The sequence below is a fragment of the Malurus melanocephalus genome, unplaced genomic scaffold (genome assembly GCF_030028575.1).
Source record: "Malurus melanocephalus ecotype Western Australia unplaced genomic scaffold, MMel_1.1 scaffold_63, whole genome shotgun sequence".
NCBI classification, from domain to species: Eukaryota; Metazoa; Chordata; class Aves; order Passeriformes; family Maluridae; genus Malurus; species Malurus melanocephalus.
This window is the reverse complement of record NW_026623295.1, coordinates 334,176-356,493: the sequence shown is the minus strand read 5'-3', so window position 1 is coordinate 356,493 and position 22,318 is coordinate 334,176. Positions and strand designations below refer to the sequence as shown.

Sequence of the window (22,318 nt, the reverse complement as noted above, 5' to 3'; positions counted from 1 at the left end):
TTCATGCTGATTTMCACAGTCAAATTAAAGAGCACATGATTTAATAAAGAATAAAATGAAATTACAGCTTATCCTAAATAAGACGGTTTCTGAAAATGGCAGTACTGTTTACTATATATTGTAAGAGAAAAAAAAAAGTTTMTTGCAGTAGATTACACTGAGCCTTTTCACTTCAAATTGTTCAAATCTTCTAAGATTCAGTCAAGACCTAGACTTTACAAGGAAAGGCTAAAGGCAGAAATAGAAATTCAGTGAGAGGAAACAGAAATATCCAGTGCACTGAAGTCATCCTATTTTATGTACAGCACAAATGAATAAAGTTTAAAAAAACAAGAGGCCATGTATAAGCTGTTTCCATATTTTTTTGTGGAACTTTGACAGTCCTTTCACCCAATAGACACAAAAGAAATTATGGTCCAGTCTGGTCAAACTCTGTGATGTAAAGGGCTGCAAAAAAGATACCAACTGCAGACATCTACCAGTAATGAGCAAATAATGATTAGACACACATCTCAGCATCAGAGGAAAATACAGAAAAAGGAAATTCCCTGTTCATGYTAAATAGTCTTTTCCAAATTATTTCAGTGAACATTTAGAGATCACTAGCTTCGAATACCCAAACTCCTGCAGCCCACGATTACCCCATGAACAAACCACAGCAGTCCTAGGACAAGCTGCCTGTCATGAAGTGCATGGGAGACWTGAGTATTTGCTCACACAAGGTGGTCCTGCGGAACACAGAACAAAGAAGTGTTCCTCTCTCTGGGAGCTGGAGAGAGACAAGGTAGATGCCAAGAGCATTGGCATTCCAGCACCTAATAACCTCATGGTTAATTAAAGAATGGCAGACAGGCAGGTGGACTGGTACAGATGGTGAGGCAGACCTTCTATGTTTGGTACTGCTTTGGCAGGCACACAGCCTTCTCTTGTTCACAGGGATAATGGGAAAGGGGATGCTGCTTTTCTCTGCAGAACCAGCATTAAAGCAGTAATATAAACAGATCCTAAGCTCACAAGTAGCACTGGTTTACAGTACATCATCCTTACAATCAAGGAAGGACTGAGTTGAGTAGCAGCACCCGTTCTAGTCAATGCACATTAGTCTGTAGGGCTTCACCATTCATGTTTGTTGGCAAAGAAGCTTTCCAGCTGTGAAAGTTCCAGGGCTCCTGCTGGTAAAGCTGGCTAGCTATTATCTCCTCTCASACTGTCACACAATTTGGTTTTTACTGAATGAATAATAACCTTGAGCAAAAGAAGGGCTAGCCAGCAAGAAAAGACGGCCTGTGAACYTGCAGAAAGACGTGCTCTCAGCCAATGCCCTACAGGTGCAGCTGAATACAAATCTATCACTTCAAACAAAAAGTGCCTTTCCTTTGGGAAACAGAGCCCAGCACTGGTTGTACAGCACCAGTAGATCCCTGTCATTCTCAGATCTTGGGAGTCTTTCATCTGTAGGCAGGGTGAGATAGCCAAATCCACAGTGGCTTTCTGGTATGCTCTTCTTAAACACAAGGTTGAATTATTAATRCCTAATCATCTTCCAAGGAGAAATCTTCATCGGCTCAATCACTATTGTGGAAGACAATCTGAACAAATACAAATTAAGAGTTCCRTTTCAAGCACCTCTGTTTTGTCTGATTGCTTTGTGGGTACATGTTTATTTAGTCAAATTAGTCAGCCTGTTTGGCAAAGACGTTTGCCACGATGTTGCATCCTCCTTCAGAAAACAYGGATAGTTACAGTTTTACTACCTACAACATCTATAAAGATTTTATAATCTGTGGGAGTGAAGGTAGGGAGATTAAAGAGCATGAAAACAAACCGGATACATCAATATATTTTCCAGGTGTAACTAGAAATTATAGCAGTCTTGTAACATTTTTCTTGTCCAATGCCCATGGGCAAACAACACGTATTAAATAATTAATCCACTCTCTTCCACTGCTCTCATCACTACATCTGGAGCTATATATGAGCTGCTAACAGCTAACAACATTTTCTGGAGAAAATATTTATTGTCCCTGTGAGTTACTGAGTATAGGCTTATGCCCAAAGTGTGATGCTAACCACTGAAAGACAGGGAACACACCAACCCTCACCTAGAGGCAATTACAGTTATTTTTGTTTATGCATGCCCTTGTACGCCAGCCAGTATTGATGACTTTTTAATTAACTCTCAGCATTCACTTTCTGCACAGAAAATCATTTTTACTGTTGTGGAGACAAAACTTGCAAACCTGAAATCTCCCTTTCTCTCCTTGTTAATGTACACATCAGTATCATGCTCCCTCTCTTTTCCTTCTTCATTTAAATTCCACACTGCATTCTCAAGCAAGTAATACATGGCTGCCATCTTGGAGATACGAAGGAACTTTTACAAAGAATTGTGCAGCACAAAGGACAAGAAGATGCTTTGTGAGAATAACTACAGGAAGTAAACAAATTCAAAATAACGAAAGAAAATTTGCAAGTGAGCTATTATTGGTGTCAATAGATGGAGAATATCAGAAAGAAAAGTGATCTGACCTTTTAGCAAGACATTTGTGTGTACAAGCAGCAGAAGGTCTGAAGGGGCAGTTGAATTGCAGGGCACTTTCAGCACAATGCAGGCAGACTAAACTGACCTTTCCATGATTTGGGTATCCTTTCCATCACAGCAGGCTGGATTTTCCAGTATTCTTCTCACATGCACAGGCAATTATGGATTGCTGTAAGGTCTTTGTGCCAACTGCTACAAGCCAATCTTATAGAAGGAGCTCGTGCCAAAGTGAACCATATAAGCTGCACACAATGATACTCCTTGGCTTTCATGCTCTCCCCTTCTGCTGACTYTTCCAGATGGATGCAACTGAAAGGCTGGAGTTCCTGATGAGCTAAAGGAACACTCAAGCCCCGAAAAACACCAGGTCAGGCATCCTTCAGTCAGCTACAAAGAGGAGGAAGACTGTGCTTCCTAATTCCTCAATACCATCCAGGGCTACCACTTAATTTAATTAGCCTGTTTCGTGTAGTTCAGCAAAATCAAGTGTCAGGACATGAGCTGTTATATGGCTTCAAGTCTGCAGTAACCAGATTTACCTTTGCTCTCTGAATTGCTTTCTTTTTCTGGATTTCAGCTTCTTCAGCTGCCTTTTTTGCTTTTATGTATTCTTCTCTCTTGTGCTGCATGACATAAACATAGGAAGTAATTTTACATATTCATGTATACAAGGAATACATAAGGTAACCTGACTCCTATAGTGCACATCTTTCAAATCTAAAGTGTGTTTGGGGAAATTTTTCAGATTTTTTTCCCCTTAAAATGAGACACTGAATAATGCAGGCTGTGCAACAGCTACTCCAATATTGGGTTTAAGAAGGCTGAGAAATCTAGGACTGATAAATGGGCATCCATGCAAGGCTTTACACACAGCTGATTGATAACTTACAAGCATTTCTACCTCTTATAGCAGGAACAACATTTCCACATAATCACAGGGTAGGGCGGTACATTGATCAATTAGCCCAAGCGTAGGCAGCACGCCGGAAGATACAGCAAAGCATGTAAGGGGATTTAAAACTGTACTGGTTGTTATTTCAGATATCATCTGTGATACMGATTGCTACATATTTACAGACAGATTTCTCATCTTTTTTGGTGCAGAACATTAGTTTCTGATTTTCTGCTGCTTCCTTCAGGTTTCAAGACTTTCTCCTGCCAAGCAGCTGTGAGTTCATTTTATAGTCATATGAAACACTCCATGAAAAGCTTTCTTCTGAATTCTAATATAAACAAACACATTTATTCTTACTGACCTTTTTCTGGTATTTAGATTGCATGAGAATCATTTGCTGGTTTTGTCTTACTTGAGCTTGTGATTCATTTCCACCTTAAAAAAAACCCAAAAAATATAAATTGTATTTTGTATGAGCATTTTAACTGCAAATGCCAGTCATTTCAGAATACAGTAATGTCACAGACTGGATGTATGCCTATACAGGAAATTTTTCATAATTACAGTAGCTGGCTGACATTAAAGAAAAGAGATAGGAGACCTTTCTGATCATTTTATTCATCCATCAAAAGCACTTGCCTATTATTTACAGAGCACCCACTGTATCATCCACTCTACCAGCAAATATGTCCCTACAATATATGATCAGTTTACTGAGGAACTATTCCATTTTCAGAAAATCAGTCATGCTTTGCAGGCAAGTTTTCATCTTCAGATCCAACTCTCCCTACCTTAGCTCAGTTTGTCACACACATACAGTTAGAAATTCTATTGCTAAAAAGTTTCTCTTTTATCAAATTTAGGATCTTGGACTCTGCTAGCTCTAATGGGATGATATAATTTTCATTTTCCAAGTAATGTCTTGGGGCTCAAGGAAGAATCCTCTTTTTGAAATGGAAGTGAAAGCCTTTTCCCACATTCCTCACATTCATAGCCAGGTAGAAGGTGTCCTGTTCCAAAGGCATGGACTCTCTTTTGTGACCATCTAAAGCTCTGGCCATAATGTTCAGCCTTCAATAAAAAGAAACAAAAACCCCACAAACCAAAAACCCAACCACACAAAGAAAGTAATACTAGGTCTTAAGGATGGAGACAGTGACTTTGATTCCACTAGTCTGCTCTATTCAGCAAAGTATTTTCTTGCTTTAGGAGGGGAAATAATTTATTCCCTCAGTTGTAGCAAAAAACAACAGCAGTTCTTACTCCATTTTGAGTATAGGGGCTGTATTTTCCCAATTTGCTGTTTTCACGAGAAATTCCCCTCTATGTGACTCCTAATTCTATAGAAGCAGCTGGACCAATCTGTGCTACCTGAGGTCTTTGACACCCTGGGCTTATCAAAAGCAGCGTGGGCAGTCATGGGAGGGGATTCTGCTCCTCTYTTCTGCTCTGGTGAGGCCCCACCTGCAGTGCTGCATCCAGCCCTGGAGCCCCCARTATAAGAAGGACATGGACCTGCTGGAYTGAGTCCATTGGAGGGACACAAAGGTGATCAGAGAGCTGGAGCACCTCTCCTGTGARGACAGGCTGAGAGAGCCAGGGTTACTCACCCTGGAGAGCAGAAGGCTCCAGGGAGACCTCMTAGCAGCTTTCCAGTAYCTAAAGGGACCTATAAGAGAACTGAGAGGGAATTTTAGCAAGGGCATATTGTGATAGGACAAGGAGGAATGGCTTTAAACTGAAAGAGGAGAGATTTAGAATGAATGTAATGAAGRATTTTTTCACTATGAGTTGCTGAGGCGCTGGCATAGGTTCTCCAGAGACATTGCAGATGTCACATCCCTGGAAGTGTCCAATGCCAGATTAGAGGGAGCTTTGGGGAACCTGGTCTAATGGAAGGTGTCCCTGCCCATGGCAGGMTGGTTGAAACTAAATGATATTAAAGTTTCCTTCAGAACCTAAACAATTCTATGAAATGTAAGAAAAATATACTAGACCTTTCACCAGGGATCACTCTGGTCTAAAGGCAGCTTTTTCCATTTACTAATGGAAGGCAAGTAATCTTTAGACGCTTTTGTGACATTCAGTGAATGGGAGATCAATTCCCTAAGTATGGCAACATTTCTGTGGACACAAATAAATCCCTAAGATAAGATCACAAGAGAGACTGACCATACAGTATGCAAGCAACAAGCTTAGAGAGGCAAGAAGCATACAGSTGGCATAGTAGATTGTCTCCTCCCCAGGTCCAGAAAATAAAAYGACTGCTAAATAAGTTTTGAAACCTTTAGGATGCTTAATCATTAATTTTTTCCCCAGCCTTTTACTGGCAAAATTCCTTGAGTGCACTGTAGGTTTTTGCAAGTACTGAAGGAYATCGTCTCAGAACAAATATTTCTCTGATCATTATTAGAAATTGCCTATAGCCTTTCAGCCAGGTTTAATTCATTCAGATTGGCTTGGCTGTAATGCACCAAATGCTTCTCTGAAGTCAGAGTGTGTTGTGATCATATACAGTAAAATCAGAAAAGAGACCGTTGCCTTTATCAGGCATGATTTGTTGCTCTGCTCATTGCTTATGGAGGAGAGTGGAACTTGCATCCTTCATTGCTCCCCATCTCTCCATGGTGCCTGAAAGTTTGCCAGTCAAATATTACAGAGTTGAAATCCAGAATACTTATTTCCCTATGGAAAGCACAAGTGTTAAAAAACTTCAACTTTGAGAAACTTCAACTTTATTGAAGAGATTTTATYTCGTGATTTGGACTTAATGTGTAGTCTCTTAAAATCACTCTGAGAAAATAACACATGATACTTTTATCCCTTAATGAGTGCCTACAGTGGTGAAATTAGAGATGCCACTTCAGTTCCAAATTTGTTCCTGTCGGAATGATATGATCTATTAGATCATATCTTTGCACTTTACTTTTTTTCAGAGGTACTGAACATAGTGCCTGTGTCTCAATCTTCAGGAGTCTAAATGGCAGATAGACAGTGACTGAAGACATCATATTTTCTTACTTACTTCTTTTCTTTTTCCTCTTAAATTGCTTTTTTCCCAAGAAAGTTTTAAAATGAGTGGGGACAGAAGAAGTTAAGACTCCTGACACTCAGTCACTGCAGCTCTGACAGCACACCCTCAGTCACACAGCCAGCCTGCACACATTCTGCACAGACACCACACACCAAATTTCTGTTTCCAGACTACACTTTCTTAAGCAAAAAGCGCTGTGGTTTTCTTGCGATAGGAGGGGTCTTCCAGGAACTACTCACAAGCAAAAAGCAGATATTATGCATGAACTCACAAACTGTGTCTGTCCCAGGACTGCAGATGGTGGTGGGAGTACAGAGCATTKCCACCCCTGCAAACAGCTGTGACTCAGGGCAGAACATGTGGGACCAGGCTCACTTTGGGCTAAAAACCAAGTCTGGGCTGGAGTCAGTTTGAATTCCTCTATCTCCTCCCTGCTATCTATTTTTATAYACAGTACACCACGATAAACCTATCTTGTGTAGCCTGTAGAAAAAGATCTTAATTTGAAGGTCAAGGCAGACAACAGCCTGCACTGGGCGCCCCAAATTCTCCTATGACAGCCAAGATAAGGAAGGGCAGCTCTTTCTTGTAGAAGTTTTTTAAACTAAGTCTGATATATCACTAAATGGAATACTTTATAGTGGTTACAATTTAAGATATCTCCTAGACTTTCTCTCACCCATCTAGAAAACATCTTGGTTATCTTAGCAAACACATCAGCTCAGTTCAGGGTGTCTTAAGTTCTTGCAGCTTTTTACCCTCTTTTTCATTTACTTTCCTGTTGCTATCTTCATAAAACTGGTAATACTTCATGCACATTTAGCCTGCAAATGCTGAAGCTGCAGGGATCCCTTTTTCCTCTTCAAGAGCCAGCAGCCAGGGAAGCACATCACAGAGGAGTTTTCTTGTGTGCAACTGGAGGATCTCCAACTGTCCACCTGCACACTAGTGACAAGTGTGTGCCCCTCAGAGACATCAACCACAGACAGCATCAACAGCGGGAGGGTTAATCCACCTGTCTCCCCCAAATGTAGTACAGATTTTCTACTCTGATCTTGACAGATTTCTTAGGTGACAATCTGTGCTGTTTTGTTTCAGAAACATCTTTTTTTGCCATGATCATCAGGAAGTACAGAGCACAAACAATGGRCTCATGTCAGCCCTTACTGACACTGAATCTCTTCAATAAGTAGCATGTGAGATGAAGTGAAAAATGTCTCATGTCCTGGAAAATRAAATTTTGCAATTCACAGTTGCTGATTTACATGTCTTACCCAGTCTCTGTGGCACCAATGYAATTGGCCCTGGCCTGTGTTCTTCCTTCCATCGCTCCAGGTCATCAAGCTCTTTCTTAGCAACTGAGCAGGTATAAACAGAAATAAATACAGGGAAGTTAGCAAGAATACTAAAAAAAGCAGCCATTATTGCTAATTGTGTGTAATCCTGAAGGCCATCCAGGAACAAACTTGTTCTCAGGGGATGCAGACACCCCCACAAGAGGTTACTCAATCACTGCAATGATCAGCTAACAAGGCAAACATTTTGCCTAACTCAAAACTGTAATGGTGAGCAACCCTAGGACTCAACCCCAAAAGCAAACCCCAAAACAGCTAAGACACTGCTAATAGACTGCTTTTTAACCCCTGGGAACCTGTAGGCAAATGCCACAGTATTTACTCCTGCAGGTAAAGCAGAAGTTGTTAGGATTAAGACGTTATTGCTGCATAGAGGGAAATCCTTGTGGTGTAATGCTCCCCAGCAGGGAAATGAAAAGTAATTTTCCCTCCCAACCACATGCTCCCTAAATAAAAACAGGAGGAATGCATGAATCAGCTTCAAATTAAGACACTTCAGCAGAGGCRCCCACATGTGAGATGGGCAGCAGGCTCCCAGCGTAGTCAGTGGAAGTCAATCCAGCTGGGGTGCAGCCATATGCTGCAGGATGGCTGCCTGATTTAACTTCTCTATTGAGGAGGGGAAACAACAATTCCTCTCAATAGCAAGGCCAACAAAGCCTATGGAAAGAGGAGCTGTGTTTGACACTGGCACTTCACTTGTTCTAGGAGCTCATTTCATCCKTACTAACCACATTTCCTAATGGCTGGCTATCGCTATCAGAGGCTGACACCAGCCCTACTCTATGAGGATAAAGCCACTATCTGGGTAAACTTCTAAAGAGGCCCAAAAGACATACCACCTTTAAAACAAGCATTTAAATAGACACTGCATTTGGTGAGGTGCTATTTCKGCCAGCATCCAAGACAGAAATGCTTGACATGCTTCTGTCCTTTCACACTGGTGCAATAAAGAGAAAACAGATCTTTACTAGAGGAGCAGCACCTTTGCTGTTAACATCACAGTCAGGTCTAAGATGATCTGCTGCTCTTCATCCTTCCAGAAGATTATAGTTGGGTTCATGGTAAGTCCATTTTCTTCCTTGSAACCAAAGGAAACCCAGCTCATATCAGCCTGCTGGTGAAACATTTCAGCCAAGCTCACAGTGTCTGAGAAGAAGGGATTTAATTGCACCGTTTTGTCGAGGACTCAAGACATGAGAAGTGCTGACTCACACTCCTTCAGCTTTCCTATCTTGCATAAATCAATGCCCAGGAGTGTAGGACTGCTGTGGTCAGCCACCTCTGTATACAGAATTTATTTCACAACTGACTCTTGCTGTAACTTTGCCAATAAAAGATTTCAGCATCTGCCTGATCTTTCTGGTAGAGGTTCAGGGCGTTCCTGCTTAGCTACTTTCACCAACAAGTCAAAGCCAAGCACAAGTGAGCATATATCCACAAATACGTTCCATCTAAAATGACTCTTATCAGCTTCATTAAAAGACCCACYTACAATCCTTAAATGCACGTTCAAGAAACAACAGCAGCTGCAGYTGCTGTTGTTTCTGCATGTGAGTACTTTCAAAAATATTTTTTATTTATATCTTTCTTCTTCTTCCTCCTAACCTAGAGACTGTTCAAAATTGTCTGATATTAATTCAGTCCTATAAAAGTCGGATAAACTAATTCCAGCATAGTCTTGTAGAAGCCATCTTGMACAGCTCCAGCACTGAAATTACCAAAACCCTTCTGAACAAGATTTATTCTGCATGAAGTGAAGCCAGATGATGAGTCAATCTTAAGAAAAGCTACATAATCATGGAGAATGCTCCTAGCACTGGCTTCACTGTCATAGCTGTACATATAAARGCATTGTAAAAATGAGGATAAAAATTGCAAGAGCAATAAAATGCACAAAACCCTAAAGTTATTCAAGTAGAAATAATGTGTTATGATATTTGACAAATCAACTTACTTTGCTGCAACTGTTTTCTTCGGGTTTCATTTGGAGTTACCAAGACATATGGGCCAACACTAAAATGAAAAAATATGCTTTTATTTTTTCCTGTTTACACCAAACCAGGACTAGAAGGAGTTCCTTCAATCAGAAAGTCAATTTTCTGCKGTTGTAGCAAACAACTTCATATAAAAACTAGTATTTATTCTGATTCAGCTCCTCAGGAATTTTTGTTAAGTACTGTAGAAATACTTCTTATATTTGGAATTGGCAGCAGATACCAAGGATAATATTTTCAGAAACTTTTAGCACAGTCTTTGCTGTTCTWATTCAAGTCTTACTCTAGACTGCTGACCTCAAATCTCATGCATTTCAAATCAAATCACTTCCTTGAATGAAAATGTTCCATATGGAAGACCAATATCTACTGGGAAGAGCACTGATGCTGGCAGTCCCACCCCTAACCCTGTGGTCATCGAGAACCTTGTGGACTTAAGCAGTCTGCCCAAAAGTTGTCCAACGAGTGTGCAAAGTCACTCTGCTTGTGCTGGACCCAGGTGACTTATTCTCAGCTTGAGCCTCAGTTTCCTTGCCAGTCTTTCATTTTCAGGCACCAGGAATTCCTAGGGCATATTCATCTTGCTGTCATGCCCAAGGTGCGACTCACTGAATCAGGACTAGCGCCCTGTTTTGCCAGACCTAATTCAAAATGCAGTTGTTKTCTCAAGGAGCTATCAATCTAATGTGACAGCAAAGAGGCAAGACTGGGTTCAGAGTGTATTAAGAGACTCGAGGTGATCAAAAGAATGATGAAAACATGTCAGTTCCACTTGGAGAAGACAGAGGGTTTTATCTACGCGGTGTATTGTGTGGGTAGGGGTTTCCACAGCTCCCGCTCAGCAGCTGTGCCATGGGGTGCAGGTTTACCAGAAATGCACTAAGCAGCAGTTGGCCCCACACATCAGAGCCTTGGCAGGGTTTTATATGCACACGTGGGCACAAATATTTCATCTGGCTTCACTGCAGGGAAAGCACAAGCAGAAGAACAGCCAGCAAAGAATAATTAGGGGTGAAGGCTGAGCCTCTTAACGAATGGCCAGAGGGAGTGGCTAGAGGACAAGCTAGTAAGCAGACACAGCACAGCTGGCAGTGGAAAAGTAATGAAACAATAAGGACCAAAACTAAGGCTTGAAAAGGGAATGAAAATCATGCAAAGAGATCAAAGTGCCCAAAGCTGCCTGCTGCCATATCACTGTAATTCAGGCTTGGTAAGAGAGTATTTATATCCAATTACCTCTTTCTCTTTGAAGACTTATTCTAGGAGGATGTGGATTAATTTATGAGATTAAACTAGTAAAGATAGAGCGGGGAGTTTTAATGGTGCCCTTTAATACGATCCTTTCCCCTTCCTGCCAGCATACTCTGGTGCCCCTGAGACTGAGACTGTTCTTCACATCTCCACTGAATCCCAGACCCTCAAAGGCAGGAGTGAAGAGAGCAGCAACACYCCACTGGCATTCACCACACAACTGCAAACATTACTTAAAAGAAGCTTTGACAACACATCTCACTCATGGCAGAATATTCCCCATCAYTGATGTTGTTTCAGATTTTTCTCTATTTGATTGAGTAGTAGCATTTCCAATTTATCCCAAAGTGCCTTTAACAAGCTGCTGCACAATTTATCTGTTTCAAGAGGTTTTTACTAGCTTTTGTTGTTGTTTCAGGTATTAAGATCATATTTCTCTCAAGTTCATACTCAAAAATTAAGTACCTTTTACACTCCCCTCCCTTCCCTTCACAGTGATAAAAGTGGCTGAAATTGTGGGTTGCAATGCCACACATCTTCCCCTCCAAAAAATCAATCGGTGCATCTAAGATATCACACTGCATCACAGCACTAGAGGGCAGAAGTGTTTTTATACCATATACTTTGATGACTTCAAACAGCATTTGTCTAGTTGATTTGTTTTAAGTTATAAACATTTTTTTTTAAAAATGAAGCGACTTCTGTTTGTGCAAACGTGTATGAGAAATCATGGTATAAAATCTAGTCTTTTCTGCTTTTTGGCTGGAAGGCTCAGACTCCAGGAGGCCAGGAGGACCCACTCTTCTGATATGTGTGAGTAGCCTCATCTTCAGAAACTCAGAGGGATGGGACATGACATATAGCAAAAATAGGTCTGTTTGGGAAAAAGGTAGAGGTGAAAGTATATTTACCATCCCTTTTCCAAAGAGCAGATTAAGAGTCAYTGTGTTTAAAACAGTGTTTGATTAAAAACCAAATTGGTTTCCCTTTTCTTGAAATAAAGGCAAAGTAAAATAAAATGAGGGTGCCAATCAATTCTCCAGTGGGAGAGGGAAAGGGGCAACAGGATACCAACTTTTGTTTGTCTTTTATCTAATGTTTTGTTTTAGTCCAAGTTACAAAAAAAGAAAAGAAAAAAAAAAAAAAGCAGGGAAGAGATATTGATCAGCTTTGCTGTTTATCTAATTTCATAGTGTTCGCCTTGGTCTCTGGAAAGGTATGTCAGAGTGTAGGTTTGGGTACTGGGATAAGGAATGGCCTTAAGCTGAAGGAGGGCAGGTTTATATTAGGCACCTGAAGGAAACTCTGTAGTGTGAGGGTGGTGATTGGCACAGATCACCCAGAGATGTTGTGGATTCTCCATCCCTGGAGGTGTTAAAGACCAGACTGGATGGGGTTCTGAACAGCTTGGTCTAGTGGAAGGATTCCTGCCCATGGCAGGGGCATTGGAACTGGATGATCCTCAAGGTCTAGAAGAGAACCATTCTGTGATTCTCTGATCAGGGGAAGGAAGAACAAATACATGGTAAACTTCTTGTGGGTAGGGTGCAAGTCAGGGTACAAACTGGTTCCTTGCTTTTTAACCCTACAGGAGAGGTGCCAGATGACCTGTTGCCTGAGGAACTCCACCAGCCCTACCCACTCTAAAATCCAGACTTAGTATTCCTTATTTTCTTGAGATTCTTTTTTTGAAAGAAAGTTAATGCAAAAACTCACCAGCAGCTTTCACCTTGTGTTTTTATCCAGTTTGCAGGATATTGTATGTCATTTCTTTGTTCAGGCAAAACCTCTGATCCAGTTAAGCCTATAAAACCTGCTACAGCCTGTCAATTTAATATTCCAGTCGSTTTCTGGGTTGCTGCAGTAGCCATAAGTCTGGAGCAAATTATCGTACTTACCTAGGGAGCAATTAAGGAAATGTGAAGATTTGAAGCTATCAGTGGTGTGCAGAATTTTGTGCTTTATACCAATATATGAAGTGTTCAAAATCCACAGACAGAAAAGATTGTTAAGAATTTAACTTTACCGTTTCCCCAATAATGATTCTACCTTTTATAAGACTTAAGCTTATCTTTGAGGTAAGGTTGTTTTATATATACAAATACAGAAGTCACTGGAAAGGGGAAGAAAGAGCATCTTACCCCAGTTATATCTCTTAGAAAAAAAATCATCTTCTGCCTTTATGGATCATATTAATCTTGATGAGTGTTTTTTGTTTTATTTTCTCTGCAGAAAATGGGAATGTRTTGACTCATTACACAGACTGAACAGATATTAATGAGTAAGAAAGTAATAACCAAATAAGAGAGTATATCTATATTGAAATTAAAACAGGAACCTCCTATGATTTTTCAAGCAGATACACATAATATACCACAGTAGTGGTATTATAAATACCTATATGACACCATGTCACTGGGGTTTAACCCCAGCCAGTAACCAGGCACTACATGGCTGCTCACTCACTTTGCCCTCCGTGCGATGGGAAGGAGAATTAAAAGGGTTGAAGTGAGAAACTCATGGGTTGATATCAAGACAGTTAAACAGGTAAAGCAAAAGCTGTGCACACAAGCAAAGCAGAACATGGAATCTATTCACTCTTCCCATGGGCAGGCAGGTGTTCAGCCATCCCCAGGATAGCAGGGCTCCATCACGTGTAGCAGTGACTTGGGAAGACAAACGCCATCACTTTGCACATCCCATCATTCCTTCTCCTTCCCCCAGCTTTATATACTGAGCATGATGCTATTTGTTATGGGAAACACCTTTGCCAGTTGGGATCAGCTGTCCCTGCTGTGCCCTCTCACAAYGTCCTGTGCACCCCCAGCCCCTCTCTCTGTTGGGGTGAGAGACAGAAAAGGCCCTGACTCAGTGTCWGCACTGCYCAACCGTAACAAACCATCCCKGTGTTRTCAACACACTTCAGCCACMAATCCAAATCAYAGCCCCATGGCAGCTACTGTGAAGAAAATAAGCTCTACTCCAACCAAAACCAGCACATACAGAGAGAGATATAAGACATTTCAGTCAGGAAAAACATGCAATCAATAATCAGTCATAGATAATTAGCTATGAGAGTTTACAATTTGAGTGATTACTAACATAAGGAGCACCATGTCTGAAAACTTAAATTCTGAATCCTGTGYATAAATCTATTAATCTAATTAGTACCATTCAAGGACACCTTTTCAGTGATTCCAGGGCATTGACCATAGCAATTTTTGCTCTCCTTTCTTTCAGATATGTATAAAATAGTTCATTTCTAAAATTGAAAAAYCACATGTGGATTACTGTTCATTGGTAATAGTTTTTTTCAGAGCTGTGCTCTTCAGTTTTTCCTCAAGTCCACTCCAACCATCTACCACAGGAGAGATTTTCAAATGAAGTGTGAAATAGTTTAAAGAGTTACAAAAGTAATGGCTGTTATAAACTACTTCCAGTTCCACTGTGTTTTACACTGTGAGTGCATTGGTACATGAATGTCACAGAGCTGAAAGCCAAATATCTTGCTCTGCTGGGCAAAGTGCTCTGCATAACAGACAGAAATGGAGATGTTGGAAAGCAACAGAAATTACTAAGGCTTGGGAAGAAGACCAGGGCAGATTCAGTCTGAGGAGGGGCATAAGGAAAGATATGGGTGAGATACAGCATTAGATARTATGTTAAAGACTGAATTTAAAAGAGAAAAGAGACCAAACCGCCAAAGTCAACTGTTGAATTTCCTTCAAAGATACACTAAGCTGARCTTTGCATTTGTTTAAAGAGCTGTCAAGCCCATACCACCACAAAGTATTGTTTTCACCAAGGCTCCCATGCCTGATGGAGCAGCCATATGCTGCTGAGCAGTGCAGAAGCTGCCAAATTAAAGGGTTACAGGATGCCAAATCCCAGCAAGCAGACAACTGTCCTGTAGGTACCCCTACTTTGCAATGCACACAGAGCCAGATGCTAATGATAATTGACARGCACAGTTCTAGACCTCAGCTGAGCAATATGCTCTGTGTCCCAGCAGTGCCATAAGCACAGCTCTAGGAGGGTGTGCAGGTCTTGCATGCARGCTGGGGCTCTGGCTTTCCATCTTTATCAGCAGCATCATCTCACCAGTTTGCAGCTCAGAGACAAAAGTGATTTACTGGGGTTTAGCATTACACACTGTGATTATCCTCACCACACTTGTGTTCTTAACTCCAGAGGCAGAAAATSAGCTACATTAGCAGGAAATGTTTATCACCAAAAACCTGCCTCCATGGATTTTGTCCTGTGTTTGCCACAGGCCAGGAATGCACTTCATTACCACAGTTCAAATGATGTCTGGAGGATGATTAAATCAGGGTAACTCACTTCTATATCTGGTCCTTCTGGTTAACTAAAGCTTTCATTAAGAACAGACAATGTTTTTGCCATTGTGAGGCTTTGGGTTCAAGCAAAGAGTTAAATCCTGAAGAAGTGAACTTGCAAGGGGGAAGAATGAGAAGGGAAAGAGCAGAAGAAAGCAGCCCAGTAGAAAGTAAGAGTCAGAAATCTGCAGGAAAGAAACAGACCTGAGGTTCTGCTGTTACCCACACACTTRTAGAGAAATTCCTAAAGCTAAAATTTGGTCCAAAGACTAAAACTGAAACTTGGAACTGAATTTCCAACAGTTTAGATGAGGCTCAGGCTTAGGAGCTGGTTGTGGTCTCGGCACATCAAAAAGAAGGGCAGGCGCTTCAGCCAGTACTCTGTTTTGGACAATCTCAAACAACTTCTAAAGCTCCAGGAAATTGCCACCCTGAAGGACCAGGTCAGGGAGCCAAGGGGTAGCTCTCAGCCCAAACTAGGCTCAGCTTTCTGTCTCCTCTGAAAACACTAATGTGCCATTGGTSAGCCTGTGCTTGTGGTCAGATTACACCAAAGGGCAGAGTTCACTGTGCAGTGCTGTACATCAGCATCAGGCCCAGCAAAGTCAGGGAGATCAGATACTGCCAATTCATGCTGTCCCCAAGTCCTAGAGCAGCTCAGCTGCCTCGGTGTAGCACAATGTCAGGGATGCAGGGAGCACGTCAGAGGCAGCAGGAGCCCTGGTAATCACCAGCWGTACAGAGCAGGAGCATCCACACGTGGGCAGGCCAGGTGCTGGGCTTGGCACTGCCCAGAGCTGAGCCCAGCTGTCCCCATTCACACGTGTGAATGTGTCACACGTCAGGCTTGCCAGCATGCCTGGAGAGCTGGGCAGGTCAGACACCGTATCACATGGAGATTGAGATTTAGGCCAGTGGTATGTTCATCTCTGCTTCCACTCTCTMTTCTTTTCAACAATGTATTTCCTCCTCCACTGTCTCGGCGGAGAATTTGTCCTTCCATTGCCCTTGCCCAAACATAGCATCCTCCCATACATTCCCTATTCATCACCTCACCRCAGCTCCTCACCAAGCTGTGCATCAAGGGAACACGCTTGTGCAAAAGCAGCTCTTCCTAAAAAGCATTCTTATACAGAATTTGGAAGGATTTCTTTCCCTCCTCCAAGCATCATATGGAAAAGCAACCCCCACAATCCAGATTAGCAGCACAGTTATTGTCGTACATAGACCCTGCCACCAATCATGTGGGGGGAGAAAAGGCTCGCTACTGACCACAGTGGAGCTGGGCATCTCTGAATCGCTCTGCTGAGCTGTAAATATTAGTACATCAGCCTGAAAGACAGAGAGTTGGGAGACTTCTCCTATGCAGCAAGTGGAGAGCTAAACTCTGAACACAATTCAAATTACCCTTCTTGCACTCCCACCAGTGGCTCAGCAGTGGGCAAAACAAGTATTTTGCTAAAAGTCTGCCTACAGTTTCATACATTATTTTCTCCTGTTTTTTTTTTATTTTAAAGAAACTTCAACTCACGAAAGAAAACAAAAAATCAGAACTTCTAAGTATGGTCTATCAGCAAAAAGATGGCGGGTCTTATAACACTATAGATATTCTGTTATGTTTTTTTTTTGTTTGTTTCAATTCAGGATTAAGATTGGAAAAAAAAGGAAGAAAGCTCTGATGGATTTGGCTCCAGCAGTCAAAGAATACAATTTCTCGAGTTAAGCATTCTAGCAACTTCACTCTCCTTTCACACAAAATGATGAGGGGCTGTTACCAGCTGTGCAGCAATATATCTTCAGGTTTTATTATTTTGAATTTCATTTTTTAATGGATTTTAGCAGAACCAATATTATTCTTGGCAGCTTTAAAGGCACTAAAGACAGACTGCTGAATGGGGGCAGCAGTTTCTTTTTCAGGCATTAGCTATCGTTCACCCTCTAATTTCGCCACTTTCCTCCACCTTTCTTCTGTACAGATTTTTGTTTCTGAATAGGTATGAACAGGGGCAATTTGGGAATTCACTTTCTACAAGTTAATTTCATGGCACTTAGCAGACAAAGTGAAGCCACTTAAATGCAAGCTTATTATTATAAGCTGTTTCAAGCACTTGTCATCCTGGTGACTTTTTTCTCCATAGCCYGGAACCACATTCTATATATAACTAGACAGGGATGTGCAAAGTGTGACTTCAATTTTGCATTTGAACAAATATTTTTATTAATTAGGACCATTTTATTGTTAGTTCTCAACCTCAACCTGTCCTATAAGGGCTTTTCCAAAGCAAAACTATCCTCTAATCCCAGCTGCCCACCTTGCACTTGTTTAATAGTGGAGCTTGAATATCGAGTACTGAACGAGGCTGCAACGTGCTACATCCCACACGTTTCATGTGTCGAATCAAAACAAAAGGTCTCCCGATCCTACCCTTAGATGCTCCTGAGATATTTTCCCATTCCTAATTTCTCTCACAGCCCAAGACTGAGAGTTTGCATGGAAACAATTCAAACACAGCCTTCAAAAGAGACTACAACTCCTTCTTTGCTGGCAGCAAAACCATATCCATGTCTGTTTCAAAAAAATAGCAAGCAGAAGCTGGAATAGAGACACTACTTGGCACAGAGGTATCCTACTTGAACATGAGGCCCCTCATGTTCCCTCTGATATGCATATTCCAGAAAGCTTTTAGTAATGTTAGTCTGTGCTTTTTTTTCTCCTACTGTCACCCTGTGACTTCAGCTCTCCAACTGCTCTGGTTATCCCAAAGCCTGAAAACCTGGACCATTCTGAGGGTGTTCAAGTATTTTAGTTTTAAAGGTCATATTAAAAAGGGCTGGTGGCTAAAAAGCTGAGTCAGCTTTATCACTGCTAAAATGATATTTTAATCCAAAAATCTTTCTTTAAATGTAACTTGAGAAAACAGAACAAAGTAATAAAGAATGAAACAATTTTTGTTTTAAGAATAAAGATCTCCCCTGGTCTCTTTCAATATTTCAGATACTACCTTCCCCTTTAATCTGGGCTACTTAAGGAAATTGCAGTTTAAGTGGCCTCATCCCATTCAAACTGCCAGGTAGCATCCCCCTTCTCAAGGGAAGGATGCAAATCCAGTCTCCTTCACCTCATTTTTTGAGTATTTGTTTCCYTCTCATATTACATGGTTTCTGTTTCAACCTGCCTTTCCCTTCTTCACATTAACTGCATACTAATGAAGACGTGAATTTGTACATCCAAGATTTAAGAACTAATTCTTTGTTAGAACTTAATGAAGACACAGAGAGAATCTTTTCACATAGCAAAAAATACTACCCAGTCTTTGCAGTGAATGCACAACAGCTTCATGACTGCAAGCATCATGTAAGATGAAAGAGGGAACAGGGATTTGTGTGATTTTAAGTGCCCTGGCCTTAAATTCCATGCTGGGAGGAGAGCAGGGAGCTCTGGCAAAGCAAYTGGTTAATTATTCACCTAACCTGTACCAGGGGTTTGTATCCCAGACCAAAACTGAGCAAAGACAGTCATGCCAATGGGAAAACTCCCACTATCCCTGCTGCCCCTTCCCTACCCMCCAAAAAACCCCAAACAGCAACAAAATGCACACAGCACAAGTACGCAAGCAAACTGGGGCTGTTCTCACCCCACTGTGGACATACAGCACTGGGAGAGCAGGTGAGACAGAGAGATTTTCATATTTGGAAGTGGCAGAAAATAGACTGTAACTGAGGAATTGGTGTTTGCTCTCCTGAAAGTCAGTCATTAAAGCGCTGATGGATTTTAAAGGGACTCAGCTCTTAATAGCCCCTATATCATTACTACCTAATAGGCAAGCATTCATGGGTTTCAATGGAAAGCTGCTGATCTCTGCTCGCCATCAGCTGCCCGCCACCTCCTTGACACGTGGCTCCACCTCCTTCATCCAGAAAGAAGGGAAAGGAAACTGAAACAGTTTGCAGTTTCATCAGCTGCCCTTTGAAAGCGGGGAAAGAAGCAAGCTAAGCAAAATCAGTGCATAACAATAATGGCAATCATGGCATTGCATGCACTGTTACTAACAGCTTGGAAAAAGCACATGTGGGGAAAGACTAAACAATTAGCTATGGTCAGATAAGCATATTTATATTAAACACATGTGMATAAAATACACACACAGACAGAGAGCCAACTTTCCGTTTCTATTCTGTATTATATCTGCAAGACACAGCTTATGCAAGCTATTTCAGGATTGTCACTGGAAAGCCAGCCATGGACTAGGCATGGATTCCAATAAAGCACAAAATGAAATAGATAGCTGAAGCTTTGGTTTTGTCAGCATGAAGTTGCTGGAAGCTGCTCTGTGTCCTTGACTGCATTCAGAGCAGTGCTGGAATGCAGCCTATATCCATCTCTTAAGCCAAAGTATTTTTAGACTTTTGAGGATGAAATATTAGGAGACACAGAAAACAGGGAGCTAGAACCAGATTTGAAATTTCACTTTGAAAAAAGTTGCCAAGAAACAGACACCACACATACCATCATCCAAGGTACAGAACTGGCCACTGCTGTGACACAGGATGTCAGCCATGCTATCAAGAAACCTGCCAGAATAACTTGGGTCCCAGGTAGGAAGCCTCAAGAAGATGATGACATGCTGCTTGTGTGCTCAGCCGCATTCATGGGCTCTCTATAAAGCATTGTACCTTTAAAGGTGTACACCTGAAGTAAGCATGAGAACAGGCAATCCCTAGAGTCAAATCATCTTAGTYAGGCTCCTTGTTACTTACTACCTCTCTTGCTGGTGTTGGTAGACTGATGCTTGGCCTCTTCGCTCCTTGTCAGATCCCACCTTCTGGGTGTTTTCACTCTTCTCCGTTTCCCTGTTGCCATCCCAGGGATTATCCTGAGAGGAAGATGGAGTATTGGAGGCAGTGGCTGTCCTGTACCTGCTGCCTCCCCTCCATCCTCCAACCCCAGACATTGTTTTGCAAGTATCTTGCCTWGACAGAAACTAGTACTGCTGCTATAGCTAGGAAATGACCCAAAACTTTGGAGTTAGCACAAATGAGTTTCAATTCCTGGTAGGCTCCACCCCTTCCTGAACTTCGAACTGGCCGACAGGCAAGTACTTGCCCTGTCAAGTGAGCCCTGCTCCAGCTGAAGCTCAGGTCCGGTCATCTCAATCACAGTGCCCAGGCAGACAGGAGTCATGACAGCAAAGCTGATCTGTGCTAACAAACCAGATGACAACAGTTTGTGCASAAGCATGGGCAGGTCTGGCCATATTTCTGGCATCATTTTAACCCAGTGCTTCAAATTTACCTGTGACAGAGGGAGTAAYTCTTGGGGGTGTTATGACCCCTTGGGGCAGATTAGAGTTGAGCAACTATGAATGGTGTTTGCAAATACATGTGTATATATATATATGTAGGGTTTACTTTAGAAGAACTTGTTTGCAATGGAAAGCGGATACATAGCCATTTTGGTTATTATTATCTGTAATAATATGGCAATATGAAAGCATTAAAATATCATTTAAGAAATTTATAAGGGAAAAAAAAGGCAGAAAGAAAAAGGGTAGGTGTAGGAAGATACAGAATGGCCACCCATGGTTCTATGATGAGACTTGAGTGTTGCTGTTGGGCAAAGTGATGATCGAAGGCCGTGCTCCATCAGGGGTGTGTGCAAGGGAGGGTAATATGGCATGGCAAAAAGCACTATCCTTTCTTCACGAGGTCTGTCTCTTAATGGCCTCAAAGCCCATTTGCAGCCTCTGGTGGTTATAGGTCACCCCTCTTGTCCTATGCAGAACAGAGGTTTGCCATCACACACCCAAAACCTTACCTCCTTCTCCTCTGGGGGTTGCAAACCTGGTCTCAGAAAAAACCCTAATGCCTCCACAAATGGCCAATTGTTTTTAGTCATAGTCCAGTCTCTCACAAAGGGTTTTTCTGGTTTCTATTTTGCATGATTGTACAAAGAAAAATGAAAGCAAAACTAATCTTCAAATAAATCTTAAGGCAATGATCCTGAAAAATTCCAATTCTGTTCCTCAATTCTGCTCCATCAGAAAACTTCTTTAACTTTCCTAACTCTACCTAAATAGGGGACAAATACACAATCCACTTATTGAAAATGGAAATCCCTTGAATGATCATATCTAACAAGTGGTAGTATATCCATGGGATCTGCAGGGCTGGGGATAACCAGCGACCTTCTTACTATCATTAGTTAAAAAAAAGGCATTTGACAACTTCTAACCAAAGTGCAAAAGAWCTAGTAATGCTGCTCCAGGTTAATGCAGCAGAGCTAGGGAAACCCAGTTCCACAAACGCAGATCTTGTCACTCTTTACCCTCAGCTGATCAAGCTACACTAAAAACACATTGCTGGCCAGGTTTCCTGACTGCTCAGACCATCTAGGTCTTATATCACTCTCCACACAWGCAGAGAAAGGAGCAAAGTAAAATGCCACATGGAAAGCCACAGGCTGCCTGGTGGTTGTAATGATCCCATCACCACCAGCTCCCCTCCGAGTTCCCATATCCAGGATGCATCTCCTAGGGCTGCCCCAAGAAGGCAGCACCAATGGTCTCTCCCTCCCACTGTGTTCCTAACATGCTCTGCAGCAGAGATGATCTGAATTTGTACACAAATCACTCTGCAGAGATAGAGTGTAAGGGCAGTGTGTTGTAAAGGGATGAACTGGTGCATAGCCCCTTGCATCACTTCTCTTCACAAATATATGTATATAATACAATGTGTATTTTATGTACAAATGAAAGCAAGCATCAAGGTTACTCCCTTGCATRGAACTGCAGGGTCAATACAGGAGATGCAGAAGCACCAGAAGTAGCACAGAAATTATAGCAAAGACATGTCTGAGGACTGCAAAGATTTGTGGGATAACAGCTGTGGCTACAGACACCCTATCTGG

At 41.7% G+C, this 22,318-nt stretch overlaps 1 protein-coding gene across 3 annotated transcripts in view; it reads right to left on the bottom strand.

The window, feature by feature from the left end:
- EPSTI1 (epithelial stromal interaction 1) overlaps window positions 1-20,469 on the bottom strand; it is a 50,381-nt gene extending 29,912 nt beyond the window's left edge. The window contains exons 1-5 of one of the 3 annotated variants that reach the window (XM_057366312.1): window positions 20,170-20,468; window positions 9,784-9,842; window positions 7,746-7,829; window positions 3,799-3,872; window positions 3,082-3,165 (exon numbers count right to left, since the gene is read on the bottom strand). In XM_057366312.1, coding sequence (XP_057222295.1) covers window positions 3,082-3,165; window positions 3,799-3,872; window positions 7,746-7,829; window positions 9,784-9,842; window positions 20,170-20,363 — 495 coding nt within the window. In that variant the 5' untranslated portion in view covers window positions 20,364-20,468. Of the gene's footprint in view, window positions 1-3,081; window positions 3,166-3,798; window positions 3,873-7,745; window positions 7,830-9,783; window positions 9,843-20,169 lie in introns of all 3 variants that reach the window. The other 2 variants (XM_057366313.1, XM_057366314.1) reach the window with 2 other exon arrangements.
- Window positions 20,470-22,318: the final 1,849 nt, after the last annotated feature.